We start from the raw sequence: 22,954 nt of genomic DNA, 5'->3' as shown, positions 1-22,954 counted from the left end.
AAATTTAATATTACAATAACGATTTTTGGTTAAACATTTGTTATACAACTATACGACTACATACAACTATACATTTAAATTCTGAATTAAATTAATTATCAATGTGTACTTAATTAGATATAATTGGGTTAGGGTTAGTTGAATGTAATTAAGTATAATATACTGTTATTAAAATAGTAAGTCCTTGTAACATGTTACGGACACTGTAAAATGAAGTGTTACCCTATTTTCTGTTTTAAAATGAAATTTTTACTTTAATTTTGAGATGACAAAGGTGAATTTTCAGCGATAATCTTCAGTGTCACATGATCCTTCAAACATGCTGATTTGGTGTTCAAAAAACACATTTGGCTTTTTTTTATGATTATTATTTTTTTTATTATTATTAAAAAGGTCAAAAGAATGACATTTATTTGAAATAAAAATCTTCTGTAACATTATACATGTGTTTAGCGTGAATTAAAAAGTATTCAGTAAGGATGCATTTTTAAAAACACATTTTTATTGTCCTAAAAGATCAAATATACAATATTCCAACACTGCTAAATGCATGTGGTATATGATAATTAACGCTGTATCTTTGGCAATTCTGAGTTGCGTTTGTGCTGTACAGTATATGTGGTTGTGTCTATGCTTTGTGGTATATCTCTTGTGTGTTTACCTCCTTGTCTGGTGAACTCATCTGCTTCATGGTGAACCAGGTCCGCCACACATCCTCCATAATGAATGCGAGAGTCATGATCGAAAGCTTTCAGGGTCTCACTAGAGCTGTAGGATTTCTGGGTGGGTACGCGACATTCGTCGTTGTCCAGGGAGGACGTGGTGAACTGGAAATCTTTCCCACAGCGGCCGTGGGTCAGTGTACGGTGCCTGCGCTCCTTCAGATCCATGACATCTGCTGCAGCCCGATGATCAGATCAGTCCACAAGGTGGAGGTCTCAACAGCTGTACAGTCCTTCACCTGTTAATAGAAGACAACACAAATCAACAGATTTCAAAACATAAATTCCCTGCCAAAACGACCAACATGAATTGCTGGTTTATGCTGGTTTTGTGCTGGTCCAGCTAGTGGACCAACATAGTCATGTTGTTTGCCAGCAAACTCTTATCCAGAGAAGCTTTCTGCTAGAGAATTTTACTGATTAAGGCCGTTTTATCAGCACTGCATCATCATAAATTCAGACCCACATGGGATCAGAAAGCTTTGGAGGATTGCGTAGAATTAAAAAATCCATTATTAAAAAAGTTATAAACTCTTTTGGATAATTTGATTATGCTTCAGCCACCAAAAAGAATGTGGTACTCCGCAATATGTAACACCTTTTACCATTCTGAAGAACTTCACAGATACTTCACACAGCAAAATGTGAAAATGTTTATTTCTAGGTATTAGAAAGGAAACAGCATATCATTCAGTCATTGTCAAACGAATAAATCCTGTCTGTGAATTACGGACAAACAAAATCTCTTTCCACAGCAACTTTGGCTGCATGGCTTGTTCATAAACCAAACAGTGGAGAGCCATCTAAACCAAAAGAAGAAGCTGTCATTAAAGCCATAATCACAGATGAAATAGTAGAGCAGGAACTGAGACGTGTGGAGGAGTGAAGTCATGATGCCGGTGAAGAATGAGTGATAGAGTGAAACAGAGGAGAAGGGGGAGGAGAAAGGAAATGACTTGAGGGCATTGCGAGTCTCTTCCTCATTATCGCAGACAGAGTGAGAAAAGCTCCCTCTGTGGCTGTGAGAGGATAATCACAGATGCCTGGATGTGCCGAGGAAAACAGGGAGCCGAACACAGCTCGGCCCGATCATATCACACGCTCATACACAAAACCACCAGCACTTATCTATTTTAAATCCAATGCACACTAACTGAGATGCTACCCTAGCCCTAAACTATCAAAGACAGATAAGTTCCGCCACTTTTTTAAGGTGCTTTCCAATGTTAAAATACTTTGTTCTGTATAGTTTCATTTTATTTGGGGATTTATTAGGAATGCAAATGATTAATGTTATTGTGAATGTGAATATAATAATAAATTCTCACTAATGAACTGCACAGTTTGATATGATTAACAATGATTAATCACATTAGCTGTGATTAATTTAATTATAAATACAGTACCAGTGGAAAGAAAGAAATAAGTAATTCTATTCAGCAAGGATGCATTAAATTGATCAAAAGTGACAGCAAAAACATTAAAAATGTTATAAAAGTTTCTTTCTTTTTTTAAAATATTTAAATATAAAATATTTTATTCAAAAAAGTTCTAGGAAAAAGTATTATGGTTCGCACAAAAATATTAAGCAGCAAAACTGTCTTAGACATTGATTACAATAATAATAATAATAATAATAATAATAATAATAATAATAATAATAATAATAATAATAATAATAATAATAACAATAAATGTTACTTGAGCAGCAAATCAGCATATTAGAAGGATTTTTGAAGGATTGCATCTGAAGTAGTGATGCTGAAAAATGCGCTATGCATCACAGGAATAAATTGCATTTTAAAAAATATTAAAATAGAAAACAGTTATTTTAAATTGGAATAATATTACAGTTTTTTAGCCTTGGTAATCAAAATCTTACAGACCCCAGACTTTTGCAAAGTAGTGTACATTTACGCATTGAATCCCCGAATAAATATAGAATAAAAAAATATATAGTATTAATATTATTATGTGCTTCAGAAGTCCAGGAGAGGAAGTCTGGATGTGGGGCGTGTAATTAGCACAAAAAGAGCATATAATCACAAAAATTAAAGCGTTAATTTTCTCACTGCACAGTTTTCATTTTTTTTTTTTTACTTCACCTCTAACTGTGCAAATCTTCAGAGCATGTGCAATACTACCCACAAAGGCCACATATCTGACACCAATACCATTCTAACTTCAGACATGAACGCACAGTTTTAGCGTGAAAGCCAGTTGACACTAATTAGACACTAATTAAAGGTAAATTCACCCACACTTGTCCAGCTGCAGCCAACTTCCCTCCACACACACACACACACACACACACACACACACACACACACACACACACACACACACACACACACACACACACACACACACACACGCTCTCTCTCTAAACTCTCTCCCAGTACAGAGTACATCAGGAGGAATTTTAGCTGGCCCTCTGTTCTGACCGCACTTAGTAAAACAGACAGACACAAACTCGACCTACTCCTGCCCCCCACACCCAACATACATGTTCCTCCTGTATTAGTTTGATTGGAGGAGAAGTCCAATGCCCCAGGGACAGTCAGGCGTGTGGCATGGAGAGGATGATTTTCCTGCACAGCAACAGATCATTACATAACAGCACAGCCACTAGCTGTCCTGCACATACTGAAAATAATTGAATATGCAGAGGAAAAATAATCAGGTCACCTAACAGGATAATTATTTACTGCGAAACAATCGCATAAAAGGAAAGAGACAGACAAAGCGTGCAACACTGGCTTAATACGGATTCATTAAAGGAGACTATAAGGTCATTTCAAGATTTGCCTCCAGTGTCTGTTGATTAGAAGTGGATAGTTAATGTTTATAAAGTCCTCATTATGGGCTTAAATAAAACATTCAATTGCAGAGGCCATTAACGGTTCAGAATGGGAGTGTTTATTACCCCGAATATAAAACAGACAGAGCTTCGGATTGTGAAACGCAGGAAAAATATTTGCTCACGAATGAATGATCAATTACCTATGTCCATCCAAATATGAAACTGTCCATTTCGAGTAAAAAAAAATAAAAAATCCATTCATTGCATCTGACCTTCCTTTATTCTACCAGGCCTGCACTGCAAAGCTTTGTTGTGATGTCTGGAGAGGTTTATTTGGTCAGCCATTGGGCTGCAGGGGCCTTTCAGAACTCTGATTTAAGATGCAGTGACACAGTGGATTTCTGCGAGAGCGTCACACGCGCGAGTGTGTGGGAGAGAGAGCTGGTTGAAGGAGGGCCTTGGGGGTGCTCTAACACCACAGTGGTGAGATGATGCACGATGGTGTGGAGGAGAACCGGGTCAATATGAGCACAGGCTGCAGCACAACCAGGTCAGTCTTTCCATTCATTACATGCAGTGGAGGAGAAGAGTGGCCTCAGGGCTCAGAGCAGATCCTGCCTCCCTCTCCTCAGGCTCAGCCTACTGATACTTCCCCCTTTCACAGGACTACCATCCTCCCCAGAGAGAGGGACATGAGACATGATGAAGAAAGAGCCATGAAGTGAGGAGGAACAAAAGGATTGGTGGAAGAATCTAGGACAGGCGATCAATTACTGGGAAACAATAATGTAGAACGCATCAAAGTTTGTGAACACGCCTATCTATCCCACACCTACCTTTCTACATACCTACCAATCTTCCTGTCTGTCCGTATAACTGCATAATTTTCTATCTAAATATACAGCAAATTATCTGTCGACGTTATCTACCTGTCCATTTTGTTTTTTTTTATTAGGAATGTGAATTAATAATATGATTTTATTATGTGAATATGTGAATATAATATGTGAATGTCACTGTGAATATAATAATACAATCTCATGAATGAACCGCAAAGTTTTAAATGATTAACTCTGATTAATCTTATTAGATGTGACTAATTTAACTATAAATACACAATCGTTCAAAAGTTTGGGGGTCAGTAAGATATAAAAAGAAGGAAAAGAAATTAATTATTTATCTGTTATGCATTGAATTGATCAAACATGATAGTAAACATATCCATCTGTTTGCCAGTCTGTCTTTCTGTCTGCATATCTGTCGGTCTATACTGAATCTATCTGCATATTGTCACCATGATGTCATGTATTGTCTGCACCTGTTCTCGTTAGTCACTGATTAGTTCACCTTCCTCCACCTGTGCCTGTTTAGCTGCCTCCTCACTCTGTGTATGTATACTCCCTGTTCTGTTCATCCTTTGTCAGTTATTGAAAGGGTAACTAAACCCCTGGTCAGAGCCTGACTCCACCCACTGGCAATATTTGAAAAATGCTGGAAAAGTGGGCAGAGCCCAGCAGAGGGGGGCGTGCACCTGAGACGCATCTGTCTGTATGGAACTTGCCTACCTCACCAATAACCCCCTTACGTCAGGAACCACCGCAAACATCCAATAGGAAAATTCAACTGCAGTAGCCACCGTTCAACCTGAAGAGGGCAGCACTCAGACGTTTTTACACCATATATTGTAGAATTAAAACACTTTATACACAAATGTCAAAAAAGTTACTCGAATCAATGAACAGTACTAATAAAGCCCCATTCTTACAGATCATTAACTAAAAAAAGTTGGTTTAGGGTTTAGTTACCCTTTGAATGTGGTCATGATATATGTGTTACTCACCAGTAAACTTTAATGTTATTTGGATCCTGCATCAATCGTCTTCATTCCACGGCAAGTTCGTGATACATATTGTATGTCTGTCCATCCACCTATTCATCTGTCCATCCATCCATCCATCCATCCATCCATCCATCCATCCATCCATCCATCCATCCATCCATCTATCCATCCATCCATCCATCCATCTGTCTCTGTCACTCTACCTTTTTCTATCTGTCTGTCTATCTATACACATTTATTGTGTATGTGTGTTCTTGTATATATGGATTATGAGGACACAAGTGTGTATAATGAAATGGGTATTGCAACGTAAACATGGTGGACACTTCCTATGTCCTCGTAAACCAAATAGCTTAAAAACATACTAAACTGTGTTTTTTGAAATTCAAAAAATGCCAAAAGTTTTCTGTAAGGGGTAGTAGGCTTATGGGTAGGGTTAGTGCAGGGGCACAGAATATATGATCATCCCTGATCAGTGCCCTGAATACTGAACTAGGGAGCTGATTGAGACGCACACTGATTGTGAGTGTGTAAAATGAGTGAGGCCTACAAAATATGCAGAGCAGTGGGTCCCCAGGACTGTAGTTGAGATGAGTTACATGGACCTATTTTCTTGGTAAAAGCAGTAAACAACACTGAGTTTACACATGTGCGCACACATACAGATGAATAAGAATTGAATTTCAGGTTAAGAATCTGATTTTAACTTCTTCCAAAACACAACACAGTCACAATCTACGTGAGACATAGGAAAGAGATGAATGTCCAAAGAGAGAATGTAAATAAAACTGCAGTGGATACCATGAAATCACAGGTGAACTGAAGGCTTTATAGGGAAGCGATAGAAGAGTTGAGAATTAATCTGAAAAATATTACAGAAGCACAATTTTAGCATGCCAAAGAGCTTCTGACTAAATTGAACTTTCAAGGGCGAGAGTTTAAAAATGACATGGGTCTCCGCAGAGACGGCTCAGAATGAAAAATCTGGCTGCTATAGAGAGATCACCAAGCATTTAAGCTGGGAGCACTCTTATCAAGGCAAAGACATAAACAAACCCTTAACCTTAGAAATTTGAACGTTGAAGCTTCATTGTAAATAATGACATAATGTTCTATTTAAGATGGCAGGGCCATTTTCTAGTCTAAATGTCTGCACCAGACATTAAACCCAGAACAATTTAACAACAAACATAAACAAACATGGCCCTGACCTCTCTTCTCAGTTTATGGTCTGTGACCTCCAATGCCTCAAAAAATACAGCTATTACTTGAGTAATAAAATTTGAAAACACTAAAAACACAGAATAACAAATTGTCGAGTTGAAATATTGGAAGGTATTTTTATAAAAAAAACACAGCACTTAATGTTATAAGCTGACTGAAATGTATCTTTCGTTCTTGAATTTGAAAAACAGTGAACAAATCAGCATACAAGGGCTATGCATTTGTAATAACTTGACCTCTGCTTCTGTAATTCAGCAAATTACAGTTTATCTGCATAATTCCTGTGAATGAATGAATGACAATTACATACACAGAAATTACTTTAAGTATCTTCATCCAAACCCTTTCTTCAGCAGGGATATTTGCTCATCTATTACACATACAACATGTTTAAAATGTATTTCCAAGAAAAAAAAAAAGATATACATTAGATAAACATTGAAGATAATGCATTGAATTCAATTGCCATTAAACAAATGCACATCAGGGTACAGTTTACTTGACATCCATTAAGATAAGTTCTTATTTGGTTTCAATTTAGGAGGAAGTCAGAGGGGAGATTTCTCTTGAGAAAGTAGTGCATACATACATCTTAGGTTTTGTCTGCTGTGTACTTTTAACTTGTGACATTACTGCTCTTTTTTCACAGACAGATGAGAGAAACAAATTGTGCTGCAGCCTTGATGGTGAGGCAAAGCAGAACAGAGGAGAACTGTGTGGCTTTTGATTAAGATTTTAATGAGTGCATCCTCTCCCAGGCAGGGGTCATTAATCATGTCCTATATGGAGGTATGACCGACAGGATAGAGCCTGTGCATGGCAGGCTTCATCTGGAACAAGGCCACCATTTTAGGTCCATGCAGGACCAAATTCAAGTGGTGCACTAATGCTCAATTCATCCCTCTTATTATCTCTCTCTCTAATTATAAAAAATACAATATTGTTTCATAAATAAACAGTATATATATATATATATATATATATATATATATATATATATATATATATATATATATATATATATATATATATATATATATATATATATATATATATACGGTTTATTTATGAAACCATATTGTATTTTTTTATAATTATTTTTTAATATGAATAATTATACAATTAGTTTACCAATCTCTCCACCTTCTATTGTCCTCTCATCTGTTTTAACATCTTCTAACTCTTGATCCCTAGATTAAAATTGCCCTGCAATTGTCCATCAACCTTAATTTCACACTCTCACAATTAAGAGCAACAAGAGTGACTGTTTATTAGACTAATTCCAAAATCCACATCCTGGCCATGCTCTCAGTTTCTTAATCTGCCTCTAAACAAAGGGATCTGAGGCTTTCAGAAGTGCTGTTCTGTCGCAGCTAACACCAACCATCACAACCGCGCAGTCGCCAGAGCGAAGGTGCAAACGTTCGCGGTAATTAAGGACCGACGGAGGGAAGCTGCTGCTAGGGGAAACAGTTAGACTCAGTGCTCGGCCTAGTCTGCTGGGACTTTGAGTAATGACTTCCTTTATAGCTCCGGCAAGATTACGTCTAAAGCCACGCCCAAGCGGAATAACACATACATTAACCTACAGCTCACGTAAAGTGAAATAACCGAGATGGTGTGATGCTCTGCTGAGTGTTTCTAGCACTGGAAAAAAGGCATATCTAAGCACACTTCTCCAATGTATATCTTTTTTTTCCCTTTCAGCGAGGCGTGCGAACATATGCTGAGAGCCCGACAAGAAGTTCAGAAGTTAAGAAAAGCTGACAAGCTTAACGCCTGGAACAACAGCAGATGAGGTACATGAATAGCACCAGGTGAGAGCGTAGGGGGCTTCGGCGGCTCAGGAGCACAGGTGCACCACTCATCTCCTCTCCACACAAGCTTGATGAGGGTTAAAGAGATGTTGGGACTTTGACACAGACAGCGCAGAGAGCAGACTGGAGAATGCGACCCACGGGCCATGCCAGGGCTGCCAGAACTGGTCAGACGTCACCCGCCAGCACCTCCCAGCATTATTAAAACAATACACTTGACAGCCTCATACCGTCATCTCGGGGAAGATTAGTAAATCTGTGTCACAGCTTGACATTCTTACCATCTGCTGGGCAAATTATTCAAATTTGCAATAAATGCCACCGTAGAGAGTGGTGATGCCGAGTAATTAGCAAACTGACAGAGGTGCCACGCTATGGATGAGTGAGGCTGCGTTTTTCTTCTGCCTTGTTGTTGGTTTTAATCTTCATATCATAGGACACGAGAAGGGCAGGGCAGAACATGTTAGAAAGCCACAGAAGCACTGTTTAAACACCTCCCGGGTAAATGACACGCGCGGCCAGGAGCCGAAACCTCTCCGCGTTGAATAAATGCCAGTGGAGACACATTTCCTGCGCGGGAAATGTCAGCGGGTGAGCAGCGAGTGGGCCGACTCATCTCTGGTCTTCATCAGGTGAATAGGACACCCCTCCTCATCATCATAGCTCAATTTAGAAGGCTGTGATAAAACAGCTCAAGCTCTAATTTAAACTCACTGAAAACCCCACGTTATAAATACACGACATGCGAGAACTGGCCAGGATTGGCTCACAATTAAAGGGATAATTTTCCCCAAAATGACAAATCTATCATCATTTACTCATCTTCATTTTTCCGTACAAAAAAAGCAACAACATGTTAGGCAGCTCTTTTCCACACAAAGAAAGTGAATTGTGATCATGGATGCCATCACACAAAAAAAAAAAAACAAAAAAAAAAACATAACAGACAGTAGTCCATATGATTTGTGCACAATATAACAAGTGTTTTGTAGCCATACAATAGGTTTGTGTAAGGAAAAATTTCAATTTGAAAATATATTTAAATTGAAAACAGCTATTTTAAATTGTAATAATATATTTTAAAAAAAGTCGAAATCTTATTATCTACATAAAGTCATTTTGACTTTGGGTAACACGTCAATGTTACCTAAAATCAGATGACTTATGTAGATAATAAGAGTCTCTTGGGCAGAATGAGCCAGTGCAATCGGTCACCAGAATAGCTTTTTAAGCTAGTTTTCCCAGAATGCCCATGGGCCATGGGTCAGCACACAACCTTGCGCACATGACATCATAATCAGGTCCTACCCACAGCAAACAAGTCTGGAGGGAGGCAATTAATGTCCATCAGATGAGGAGTCACATATGACTGAAGGCTGGTCTAGCCAAGGGACAGCCAAACCCAGAGGGCTCAATGACAAGGGGAGGGAATACAATATGCTGCATGCTCAGAGGACCACTGCCAAAGGACACCAGCTCTTACGGTGGGAAATTCAAGATGGACCTGCATGATAAACAAGACAACAATGCTCACCATCCAAACATGATAAAGCAAATATTGTGGTTGCGTATTGGCAGGTCTTTGAAAGATGATTCACACCTTCACAATAGAAAACTGAATCAACATTTCAAAACAGAAAGTTTGTTTTTGTGTGTAATATGTGATGCATGTCACTGTACATCTGTAGTGGTGAATGTTTAATTTTGGTTTCCGGCAATAGCTCAAATGCATTGTGAATTGCAAAGAAAAAACAATCAGAGAATGCATCACATTTCATTATACTGTATTTGAAGCGCCGTCACTGAACGGGCTGCTTGGCAACTATAAATAATGTTGTGAAAAATTATATAAATAAAACAAAAAAATGAACGTTTTTGGTCTGATGTGATGCTTGTTTAGAGGCAGAACATGTTGTGATTAAATTTGCTACAAAACAAAGCATGCAGGCAGACACGTATCCATTGATAGGTTTATAAGAGGCTGTCGTTTGAAGGACTTCTAATGGAAAGATTGAACACAGCTAAAGTTTAGAGTGATGCTCAGTTGGGTAATACAGAGGCCTAGCACCATATCCCAAGGGCACTTCATCCTCCCCAGCTGTGCCACATGTATAATGCACATCATTGTCCTACCATGTCCCATTTTATCTACAACCCATGGATGCTGAAGAGCATGCTACATAAACAAGTGCCATATAATTTATGAGTTAACATCCTGAACAGCAGTGACAATATTCACTGGCTCAGTCTATTCTCCTCTCTCTACCAACCACCAAGCCATTCCAACACTTTCCGTACTTCCTCCCTCTCCACCCACCCCAGTGTCACAGGACTGGGGTTGCCTTTGGGGCCAATAGAAACACGGTCCCAGCTCCAATAACATAGTTCACTGGTCCAATTAAGCATGCTAGATTTAGCGTCATTAGGAAAGACATCTATTGGAAGGAAGAAATTCGGGATGAAATGAATGGTGCACTGGAGTGATTCCTTGTCAAGCCGCAGAGAGCAGGAATGGGTGCATTTCACATTCAAAATAACACTTAAAATAAGCTTTCAGTTTAGACTCAATACACAGTCGTTTGGAATATTTAATTCGGATTGGCATTCTGCATTTAAATATTCTTGACATTGTAGTGGTAAACTTATGTACATTTTTCAAGTTTCTGTATTTTATCAGAGTATCTTTATTTTGGAAAACTTTTACTTTCACTTCACTACATTTCAAAGCTTTTACTCCACCACATTCCATAAAAAAAAAAAAATATATATTGTTCCTTGTTACTTCGAACCTAAGAAATCGCCAACCCTCTGTAAAATAGAACCAACCTAAAACAGCTGTAAAATATGAAATGTTTAGTTTAGCTACTTACATCTTATCTCACACTTGAGCATAAACAACTGAAGCGTCAAGTCATAAACCCCTATGTTTACTTTCTTCTCTGCTAAAATCCGTGCTCTGCATTATCTGTGAATATAAAGGCCGCCTACTTTGATTTGATTGGTTATCTCACATATTCTGACATTGATGGGCACTGTCCACTGTTTCTGAAGTGTGCTCGGTGCGAAGCCGAAGCCTGCTGCTGCCTGTTTCATGATTTAAAGGGGACTGAAGCAATCACAAAGTTAATCACATTTTTTTAGGGGGGCTAAAAAGGACCTAGTGATGCCCATATATATATTTGAGGTTTTTAATAATATAAATATATATGCATATAATTAAAAACCTCAAATCAATAATTTAACTTTATTTATTTAGAATGAATGAATGAATGAACATTAAATAATTAAATAATTAATGAATGAATGAACAGTTGGCCAGTTAATATTACAAAATAAATCTGCCAGGGTTTATTTTGGGATAATGATTGCTTTGTTATTTCTATTTTTATCTATGTATCTGCAGCCTCTTAAAAAGCTATCTGCTACGGCAGTATTTGAGAAATACATGAAGTGCTGTCAGCCAAACGCATGACCTCCAAGGTGGCTTGATGACCGTGAACACAGCAGGGGTGACAGTGGAAGGTTAAGTGTGAGTGGGACCTCCGGGGAGGCCTGAGACAGTGGGTGTGAAGAGATCTGACCCTCAGCTGAAAGAGGAACTACACAATGCTGCAGGTCAATGTCACTGGATCCCCCACTGATAACAGCCATTATGCCACAGCGGCCAAACTGTAAGTCCAAGGACATCAGCACAGCTAGTGTGCATTTCAAAAAGTCAGCTCAAAACTTCAGAAGCGTGCCACCTGTATACAACATGTATATGAATAGTTTAAGATTTAGTGGATACATATAGTTTCAATATTTAGCAGGAAACATCAGTCTTGTAACGCAGAAGATTGGTGTAGGCATCATATTGATGGAAATAAGAAGGGAAATGTCCTCTTCCTCCACTACGTGGGGGCCTTTCAGATGTTATGCTATCCACACACACTGTACGTCACTTCACAGTGTTACTTCCCAGTGTGAGCCTAAGTGAAATGTTGAAATGTTAAAGCATTCCACAAATGGCCAACCCGGTGGTGTAAATTGTGCGTACTTACATTTAGGCAATCGACAGAGCTCGTTACAACAAAACACAGTGGCTACATTTATTTAGAATGGACTGAAAATCCAATACACCAGTGGGAGGGAGCCAGAGAGAGGGAGAAAGAGGCAGACATCGAGGAACGGTAACTAGAAGAAGATGCTGAGAAGGTAAATTGAAAACATAAAAGATTGCACAGAAATTATCTCCTGTGAAGATGCTATTCTGAAAAACAAAAACAAATGAATGATGGGACCAGGTATTGTCACGTTTTCTATGTGTTTAGTTATGTTATGTGATCTTGTTTCCCCCTGTCTTAGTGATTTTGGTTTAGTCCTGTTAGTTTTTCCCTCTCCTCGTTTGTGTTCAGTTTCTTCACCTTTGTTCAGTTAAGTATCCCATTAGTCCCAGTTCTTTTAAGCCTTGTGTTTTCCCTTAGTGTTTGTTGGTCGTCGTCCTTGTATGGTTGTGTTACTGAATTCCTGGAGTTTGTTATTTTGTTCCTGAATGTTCCTGAAGTTATTTTGTAAATAAATCAACTACTTTGAAGTTCCTGCATCCTCGTCTTCAGCTACCTGCACACAACCTGATAGGTATAGCATCCTGCAAACAAAGATAATCTGTCATTTTATCGTGTTTCTAACTGCTTATTAAATATGCCTGTAAACTGAAATAGACGGGAGCATGACCGCATGACAAAGAGGACGAGAAGCATCCATTACATTTTAGGTGATGCTGAGGAAAATCAATTTTATTTTGTGGGGGTTTCGCAACCCAATTTTACTTGCGTAATGTGACGTATTTACAAGTGAAAAAAATTATATTCAATGAGCAACAATGTAGGACAGCACTTTATTGGATTGTGAGGAGCATTTTTTTTTACCTAAAAATAAATATAATTATAACAAACCATGGAACCGAAGGAGTTGCTACATAGTATGTATATGGTTCCCCAAGGTATACCGAATACATGTCTGAAAAAAATAAGGTATTATGCCCAAAAAACAAGATAATAACATAGTACTTTTGTTTAGTGTAATCATAAATCAATGCTGTTTGTTAATTCTGCTCAATTACAACAAATATTGATGCTCTGTTTCCTTAGTTTTGCAGTGTCATTGTCACTTCATGTTCCCAACTTCAATTACATCTGTTCCAGTAATATATCGGTCTCTTTCCCCCTTTTCCAATAAAAATGAAAGACTTTTTTGACATACAATTGGAAAAAATGTCTTTGGGGACTCTTTGGGGCTTATTTCTCAGAAACATGTTCATTAGCTCTGCCCTTCATCCATATATGAATACTAAGTGCATTTTGGGATTAGAATGTTTACGTTTGAATTAAATTGTCTTCAGAGAAACAAGGTGTCCTTGCAAAGTTCCTGAGTGCAAAAAAACATCTAAATACCCCTGATGAAAGAAAAAAAAAAGTGGAAGAGGGATTGGGATAGTGTGAAAGCAAAGAAAGTGTTTGATGTGGCCTCCACAGTGAGTGCACTGAGGGAACAGATGCCCTCTACAAAAGAATTGCTTGTTTGATGAGAACATTTTCCCCTAACCTAAAATGCACCGCTACACCACTTGCACAGCAACAAATGATCTTCACTCTTCCGTCGGGTTTGTCTCTCTTTCCCTCAATGGCAATGAACTTTTCTTTATTCGACTCTTGATTCTATGCTGGATGGACTAATTAACCAAAGGTAGAGTTTGAAGGGTGATTACGGCAGACTGATTAATTTCCGTAGAGTCAAGAGATTCAGAGAGGGCTCAAAAGAGTGTTTGAGAAAATATTCATATTCTCACCTCCAACGTGGGATGTAGGGGTTATTAAACCAACCAACACACACACACACACACACAAACACACACACACACACACGCACACAAAACACGCATATTGTTCTCTCTCATGTGTTCCTGCTAATTGTATCCACTCAGCATCACTTTCCATCCCCTTGTGCTTCCTTTCATTTTGTGTAAAGTCTTCCTCCGTCCCTGTGGCTGGCAGCACATGCCATCCTGCAGTAATTATCTTCACCCATTCTGGAAAGTGACCTTCAGCAACTCTGAGAAACATACTAATCAGAGAGCAATTAGAGCAGATTTGTCAAAAGCAGGCAATGCGAGCCTCAGCAGTGATCACTCCTTGCACGGGTCTGCTTCTAGTTAGTAAAGGGGTAGAGGTGTACAAACATCCAATGTTTGCACCACAGGGAATATATCAACCAAGGACAGGAATCATTTCTGCAAATATTCTTTGTTAACAACAACAAATAAAAGTTTAATGCACCCTGATGCAACAGTGATTCCTGACTGAATGAGAACTGCACTACAGCTGTTCTAATAAGTGATCAAATAAGGGATTTCAGAAATATTTAAAAAATAAAGAACAAAATAGTGCAAAACAAACCAAAACCAACTAAGGGTATGTTTCACAACAAAAACTGAAACGTTTTTTTCCTTTGCGTTTTTAATGTGCAGACGTCAACGTTGTCAAAACGATCTCCGTTCACACAGATCCGTGGAAACGACAAAAAAAGTAGTTGGCTTTGTAAAGAGAAAATACGTGCCTATAGATTGAACATGCGCATGACATCACCGTTTTCACAAATTCATGTTTTTGTAGTTTACATGGAGAAGATAATGTTAGCAGTTTTCAAAAACTTGCTCTTTGAAACACATTTTCAAAAGTTTGCATTTTCAAGCCCCCAAAACGCTGTTGTCATGAAAATTAATGGCCAAAACGCATAAACAGTTATCAGTTTTCTTTTCTTTTTATTAAGGTGTCATGTAAACGAACCCAGCAGGCTGTCAGTTCATGAAAAAAAATAATTGAAATTACAAGTTTAATCATTGCAAGAATGTTTTATTTGTTTTATACTGTGTCAAGCACTGTGTTTATTCTTATTGCATTTTTTACATATACGTAATCGCAAAAAATTAATTGTGTTACACTGACTAAACAAAACTCAAACCAAGACCAAAACAAGACAAAACTAGATGAAACAAGACAAACATCAAATCAATGTTAAATCTGCACTAAAATATGCGACAAGGGACACATTAGGTGTGTTCTCAATCATTTATTTGGCAACAAAAAGGAGTAAGGAAACACATTCACACATGAGTGCCTATTCAATAAGTTTATCCTCTTGACATTTACAGCTGTCGTGATCTAACATGTCTGTCTCTCCATTTCAATGACTAAAAGTGCTTATGGACAAAACAGATCTCCCGCATTCCACACTTTTCCACTCAATTTGGCTCTCATCTTCATAAACACCAATGAAAAAAATCCCACGTCGAAGCACTGCACATGCTCTCATTGAGATCGCATCTGCAACACTTACAGCTGCATTCTGGCACAAGCAAACACATCGCATAATCCTCATTCTGTTTTTACTATGTAGATTAGGGGATGAAACATGGTGCTAAAGCTATTTCCATGAATAAATGGTTATGTTGAGCATTGAATGTCAACTTTAGATGACTAAGTATGGGGTGTCTAGCTAAGTAGAATACCATTAACACTTAGCAACTTGAAAGTGCACATTTTCAAAGACTGACAATTACCTAAGGTACAGATACACATATTGTCTTGTCACACTTGAAACTCATGGGTCATTATTAGCTCTGGGTAGACATAATCCTGATCATGTTGTTCCATGTATAGTATTACACTGTGTATACCTCATCTTGAGTTACTAATAAATCCTGGGTTGTTAGGTTATGAGATTTGGTTCTGAAATCTGGATTTAACATTCTTATTTGCATATTTAAAAAGTTAACCATTGATGGACAAATACAGAGTGGAACCTGTTTTAATAGATGCTCGTCCATCTGTAGAAATGTCACCTCATAAATCTGCTCTGGATATCTTAAGTCTTCTGAAACATTGCAAAAATAATATTGTTTCTTCATCGTTAATTAACACGTTTGTCATTGCTGTTTAACATTTTACACAGTTTCCCTCAGACGCTGAAACTAAGCACAGCATGAAGATTTCTGTGACTGTGCAAAGTACATGAATATTTAATTAGTTGAGTGTTAATAAGTGCTGATGCAGTTTATTATTGGTCGTCTATAGCTAAACAACTATAAATGGCAGTGCAATGTGGGTGTAACGCAGCAAAAGCAGGGATTAAAAAGACGTTAAACGTAATGTGAAATTAATTGGTTAATTGTAATGTGAAAGCCAGTAGGAACACTAACAAAACTTCAAAGTGTCAATCCATGTTGAAATCACTATGTGGATTTTAATAAAACTTCCACAAAATAAATAAATTATGCTATATATATATATATATATACTGTATATATATTTATAACATCAAGTCACTACCTCTTCTATAACCCACTACGCACCGTTCTGCCAATGGTGTGTAAGAAAAAACATGTCACTCCCGCTGTCTTAAACATGGTTTGAATTCAGCATCGTGGCCAAACGCTATGACATAAATAAGCAGAGGACAAACTTCCAGCTTTCTGTCAGCTCTATCCATACTGCCAGCTTGCTGCGCCTAGTAGTTATGGGACAAAGTCTCTTGGCATCATGCTGATCATGCTAAAAAATTCCTAATGTAGATACGCCAGAAAATGCCTTCTCTATCCAAACACACAGATTCAGTTTGATCACTTAGAAACAACAGTGTGGACAATTAGTCCTAAAGATTGTGTTTGAAAACAAATTAAAGTTGTCTGAAGCCAGAAATGAGGGATTTGAAATGTTATGGGTTGTTGTAGAGCTGTGCTGAAATTAAATTTTCAAGGAAGTACCATGTCTATTAATGGGTGCAGCTATAGTAGCGTCTTCAGCTAGCCAGCTTGAGATTCATTACACCTAAACTGGTTATATTTCTTAAACCAAGAAGTGAATGTTTTATATGCAGTAGGGTTACTATTTCCATCCACATAGTTACACAGAGCCAAAGCACAACCAAAACAATGTTCTTCTACAAAATACATGAAGTTTTGTTTTTTAACTGCAAGAGGTTAAAGTCACATAGAGTACCTTTAAAGGGGTCATATGATGCCATTTTTGTACAAGTTAATATGAATCTTTAGGGTCTAAATGAAAACTTTGTAATATACTTTTATTAAAAATTATCATTAGTATTGCAAGAAAACACTAATTTTACATGGTCAAAAACAGCTCTGTTTTCAGCACGCCGTTTCAGTGCATATGCCTTTAAATGATAATGAGCTTTGGTCACTCCGTCCCTCTGTTCTTTGGGGCGTTTTGACACCACGCACGTGGAGTGTTGCCTTGACAACAGTTGAGGGTACATTTTGCAACAAGAATGGCAGCGGGAGTCTCTGAGGAAACATCTGTTCTACCATACCAATTTGAACCTGAGTCAGACCCGGAACAAGATGACGGCCCGAAGAAGTTCGACAATTAAGGGTTGAACAGGATGTTTCTGAATGGCTGGTTAACGTAATGTCACTTTGATCTATTTTTGTAACTTATGTATTGGCAGGGTAACTTAAGAGTAGTGAGATACAGACGCTATGTGTTTACTGTATAGGTTAGTTCGTTGACAGATTGATGTTGAAAAACGTTTTTTTGGTAAATGCAGGCTTGTCAGTGATGCGTAACGTTATCTCAGTGTTAGGTACAACTGTCAGTGCTGAAACATTAACCATAACGCGTTGTTCATTATAAACGTGAGATTATGAATTATATTGAGAACGTCGTAACGTTACAGAGAAAACATGCCGCAATATACCCTGAGTGTAAACATTAGCCGCATTCATCGTGAAGCGTGCAAACGATTTGCAAAGATTAATATTTAAAGGTTAATAAAATGTTACACTCACTTCATCTGGAGGTGGAGCAGGAACACGAATAGTTGGTGCCGATTCTTTTTTCAGCTTCTTAGCAAAACCAGATTTACACTGACGCTCGTTTATAAAGCAGTCTGGTGAGAAATGATTAACGCAAACATAAAAGCATTTACGTAGATTGTTGGGAATATTTATCAAAAATAAAACTCAGCCACTGCGTCTTCAGCGGTTCGAATTTAGGAACATTAAAATGACTGCTCTGTTTATTATTACACCCAAGAACAGAACACCACAATCACTTAGACGCCATTCTGCTCCAGTGTATCAACAATGGCGAACCGTGGCAGACTATGATGACAGCTCGCTCAGGACGGGTCTGTGTTGAAACCATATAAACGCTACTGTCAATTAACAATCGTGGGAAGGGCGTCCGTTTTATTGACGTCACAAAATCGAACGTCTCAATTTGAGGCAGGGGAAAACATATAAGGAGATTAAAACAAAAACACTGGATAGATTTTTATCATTATATGATGGTTGTGTACAGGCACTGCCAACACACATTTCAGTATAATCAACTTGTAAAAGTGCATGTACCATTATGTGACCCCTTTAACATAATTTTTCCTGTATCAACATCCTGATCACTGCTACCATGCAGCTCAAATGTATTCAATGAGACTGCTTATGATTTCAAGGGGAGGGTCTAATATGGCGACCACTTAACATCAATTGCATGCAAATATGTGCATTATTGCATGTTGATAAAGAACAAAAATGTAATTGCATTTCTAACTTGAATTTCTGTGTACCCTTAAATGTAGTTTGCATGATCAGATCAAAAGCATTTTGCAACCTTTTTCTGACAAGTAGCATACATTTTGAATAGGCAGTATGGTTCTGTTCTAGGCAAGAACTCCCTGCCCGCCCATCTATGCAGCCTAGCATAGATGAGAGCAGGGAAAGCAGTGATAGGGTAAACAGAACAGAACCAACATAAATGTATTGCAGATATCATTAATGTTCAACATCTTAATGCACAACAAAAATCGAGAAATTAGTCTGATTCGAAGGGTAATCAGAAGGCCAAATCCCGACTGGACGAGAAGAGGAGCTGGGGATAGAGGAGGGTGATTAGCTCCTGAGAAACGTGATAAGCTGCTGATAGTACTGATGGACCTTATATATGGATGTTGTGATAGGCGTCGTATTCCTATAGGTAGATGTGGATCAGCTGAGAGTCAGCGTGACCTGCCAGAACTAACGCTACGCTTGATTTTTTGTGTATTAGGTGCTTCCATTTAAAACAACCATTTATGCAGGTAAATCCAGATTTTGCAGCAAAAAAGATTATATATGAAAGTAGACTAGAATAGAATAGTTGTATTGAAGCTGGGAATGAGCTCTGTGTAAGTGCGTGTCAGACAGATGGAGGTGCAGATGTCTTCAGACTCCAGGAGAATGAAACACGAGGGTGGCCGGGCGACAGAAGGAACACAGAGATAACCTGCTCCTGATGATGATGTTATTATTGTGTGTTATTGGTACGTGTCACACTGGCACAGGACAGAATAAACAACACAAACAACAGTGTGTACAACAGCTCAGAATTATGACCAGCCAAGTTACAACATATTTCTATGACACAACAGCAACATGGCAAAGACAATTCATCTAGAAGTGTCACACCCTTTTAAACTTAGAATGCAATTTTCAAAAAAAAATCTTCCAAATATAAATGGGAGTTTAACATGTGCAACACCACAAAACCATGAGCATTTGATGTTGAGATGGACCACAAACACCCTTCTAAGTGGATGCTAAGCGGCTTCTGGCACTGTGTTGTTAGTGGGTGTGGGAGAGAGCGAGCTAATGGACAACATTAGTTCTCAGGCTGAGACACTAATGCACAATGTGTCAGATTAAGGAGATATTTATCAACACAGGTGGCTGATGGTGGACAGGCAATACACAGATAGATCTCCCATTAGACACTTATAGTGAGCATTATGCATTGTGTTCTGTGACATTAGAACACTGGACCCACCGATTTACCTTGCTTTAACTTCATGTCTTTAAAGTTTCTCTGTGATGCTAAGCAAGCACTTTTTTATATAGTAGACACTGTTAGCAAAACTGTTAAAGGTCAATTGAAAACGTACAAGGAAACAGTATCTTTAATATTATTATTGTAAAAGATTGTAACTGTAATGATCACCAGTGAGAGTGCCCAGGATAACCATCAGAGGGCACTCCAACCCGGGCAATCACCATACATCCACATACTCCATTCCCCATAATCCTTTGCCCAGACCATCATCCATTTTCACTTTCACCTGTGTCTCGTTATCCTGTGTCGCTCACACTATAAAAGCCTGATACATTCTGTTAGTCTCTGCAAAGTCTTGTTTAGTGTTTGAACTGCAATTCTGAGCGTGTTTGTGTCCTGTTTCTCCTATGTCCTTGTTACCTTGATTCTCTGCCTGTTCCCTCGGATTTCTTGCGTCAGCCCTTATTCAATAGATTGAACCCCTGTTCAATAAATACTGCGTTTGGATCCTCAACCTTCTTGTCTCAGAGCAGTTTGTGACAGTAACATTACATCATGCACGCAAACCATGGCTACATAAAAAAGCTGTTCTGTTAACCAATAAATAATAAAACAATATGTACACAGAAAAAAAAAACTCAACAAGTGCCAAATGCGAGTAAAACGATATCACTCGCCAGTTGGCCGGTAACAATTTTATGAATTCTAACAATGCATTAATGTGAACGACGCTCGGGACAGTTGATGGGCAAGCGCTGTTTCATTATGAATGTTTAAGCATTGACAATTTAAATATTCATGCGAAAGAAGACCGGCCTGCTGTGTAAAAAGTTTTGTGTTCACACATCCGAAGCGCGCGCCCAGAAACGGAAAGTCTAGTCTCAGACAGCTCACGAATACTAAACTGAGCTCTTTTACATGTCTTCTTGCATTTGAGCAGACAAATTCAAACAAAATTATGTCAAAATAAAAATACCACGCAATCAACTTGGCAATATGCTACTATCGGACTGTATTGACATAAATTGTAGATTTGTGCTGAAAACCCCCTGTACACAGAGGTCCAAATTAGTCACTTTTGAGGTAGTGTAGGCAGTAAGGCATCTCATTAGGTTTTGAAACAGAGCTGACGTTTATTTAGGAGGGTTTGACATGTATTGTCGATTTCCTTCAGGTATATGCAAAAAAGAGATGCTGGAGATCGAGACATAGTTGAGTCTGATGGGTTTCTGACAGGAGAACACTCCACACTGCCATCTTTGTATCATGCAGGCGAAAGTATAACGTGAAGACACTTTGAAAAATATAGAGTGAATGATGCAGTTGATAGGATAACACGACAGTGCATCACTAGGGTATTTTATAACACTTGCATTTTCTACAAAACTGCATAACAATGTGTCATAGGGAGAATTATAGTTGCTGTTATCTGGCGACAATTTCATCACTATCTGCAAAAAGAAACTTGGTTTGAGAGCTTTTGGAGATAGAGAAATGGTTGAAAATAGCATCCCTTGATAGTGGAGAATCTGCCAACTTGAGATGCGAAAATATCGATTAAAAACGGAGAGTAAATCTCAGTGACGTCAGAACTGCGAAAGTACCATTTGTTGACTTGGCTGAGCTATTAAATCACAAAGAACACATTTGTCTTTGTTCTGTTTTAATTCTGTAAATGGCAACCTAGGCAGTTATTTACATTTAAACGCATCGCTGCGGTTCTGATTGTGCAGAATGTTTTGACAGGGCATCTGGGTCTTTTCAGAAGGATGTCAACACACAGATATAGCTATTACAAGGACAGTTAGATCCCCATAACCTGAATCCATTGTTGTTTCTCATTATCATTCTGACTAAATAAAGGCACGATAACGCTGATCTGCAATGAGGCCCTCTCACGCATGAATAACAGACTGTTTCATAACACCCATCTTCCCCTGCTGAGGACTTGGGTGGTGGGGTAGGTGGAGCAGCCACGCTTCAGAGAGAGATATCAGAAATGGAGAAGATATCAGAGGGCTGTTATTCATACCTGAAAACAAGACAGTGCCAAAGAAGCTGACAAAGCTGTCTATTTCAGAACTGTAGGAAATGGAATGTGTGGTGAGAGCTAGATGACTCAAGATTGGCTATGAAACCTCATTCTCTCTGTCTATCTCTATCTGACTTGTTCATGATTGGTTGCACATTTAAACTTAAAATACACATCCACCCTACTAGTACAGTTCTGTCATTTCCAAGTAATCTTCTGGCCACAAACAAATGCTCATTTGAGCAGATGGCATCTGGGCTAAACAGATTCAATCTCATATTCGAGGAAAAATCATAATAATAATGGCAAATAAAACATATTAGAAACCTAATGTGCCATCATTTGTAACAAATGGCATGTAATTTCAATTTTTAACATCATCTGGTATATTGTCATTTGCTGTGAAATAATTCTGTCGAAGAGTAAGTAACAGATAATATTGCCTTTAAAGGGACAGTTTATTCAAAACTGAATCATTTACTCACCCGCATGCAATTCCAAACCTATGACTTTCTTTCTTCAGTGGAAAACGTAAGATATTATGAAAAATTTATGAAAGTCATACAGATTTGGAGCGACATATGGGTTAGAAAATTATAACATTATTTTGGGTGAACTATTCCTTAAATGGCTATACACAGTTTTCACATACAAA

General features: G+C 38.2%; 1 protein-coding gene across 1 annotated transcript in view; it reads right to left on the bottom strand.

The window, feature by feature from the left end:
• tenm2a (teneurin transmembrane protein 2a) overlaps positions 1 to 22,954 on the bottom strand; it is a 349,743-nt gene that overhangs the window by 272,696 nt on the left and 54,093 nt on the right. The window contains exon 2 of the mRNA XM_077236049.1: positions 662 to 961. Coding sequence (XP_077092164.1) covers positions 662 to 890 — 229 coding nt within the window. The 5' untranslated portion in view covers positions 891 to 961. The remainder of the gene's footprint in view (positions 1 to 661; positions 962 to 22,954) is intronic.

Source organism: Siphateles boraxobius, unplaced genomic scaffold (assembly GCF_051911475.1).
Source record: "Siphateles boraxobius isolate OS27281-9 unplaced genomic scaffold, OSU_SipBor_1 2, whole genome shotgun sequence".
Classification (NCBI taxonomy): domain Eukaryota; kingdom Metazoa; phylum Chordata; class Actinopteri; order Cypriniformes; family Leuciscidae; genus Siphateles; species Siphateles boraxobius.
This window is presented reverse-complemented; position numbering and strand designations above follow the sequence as displayed.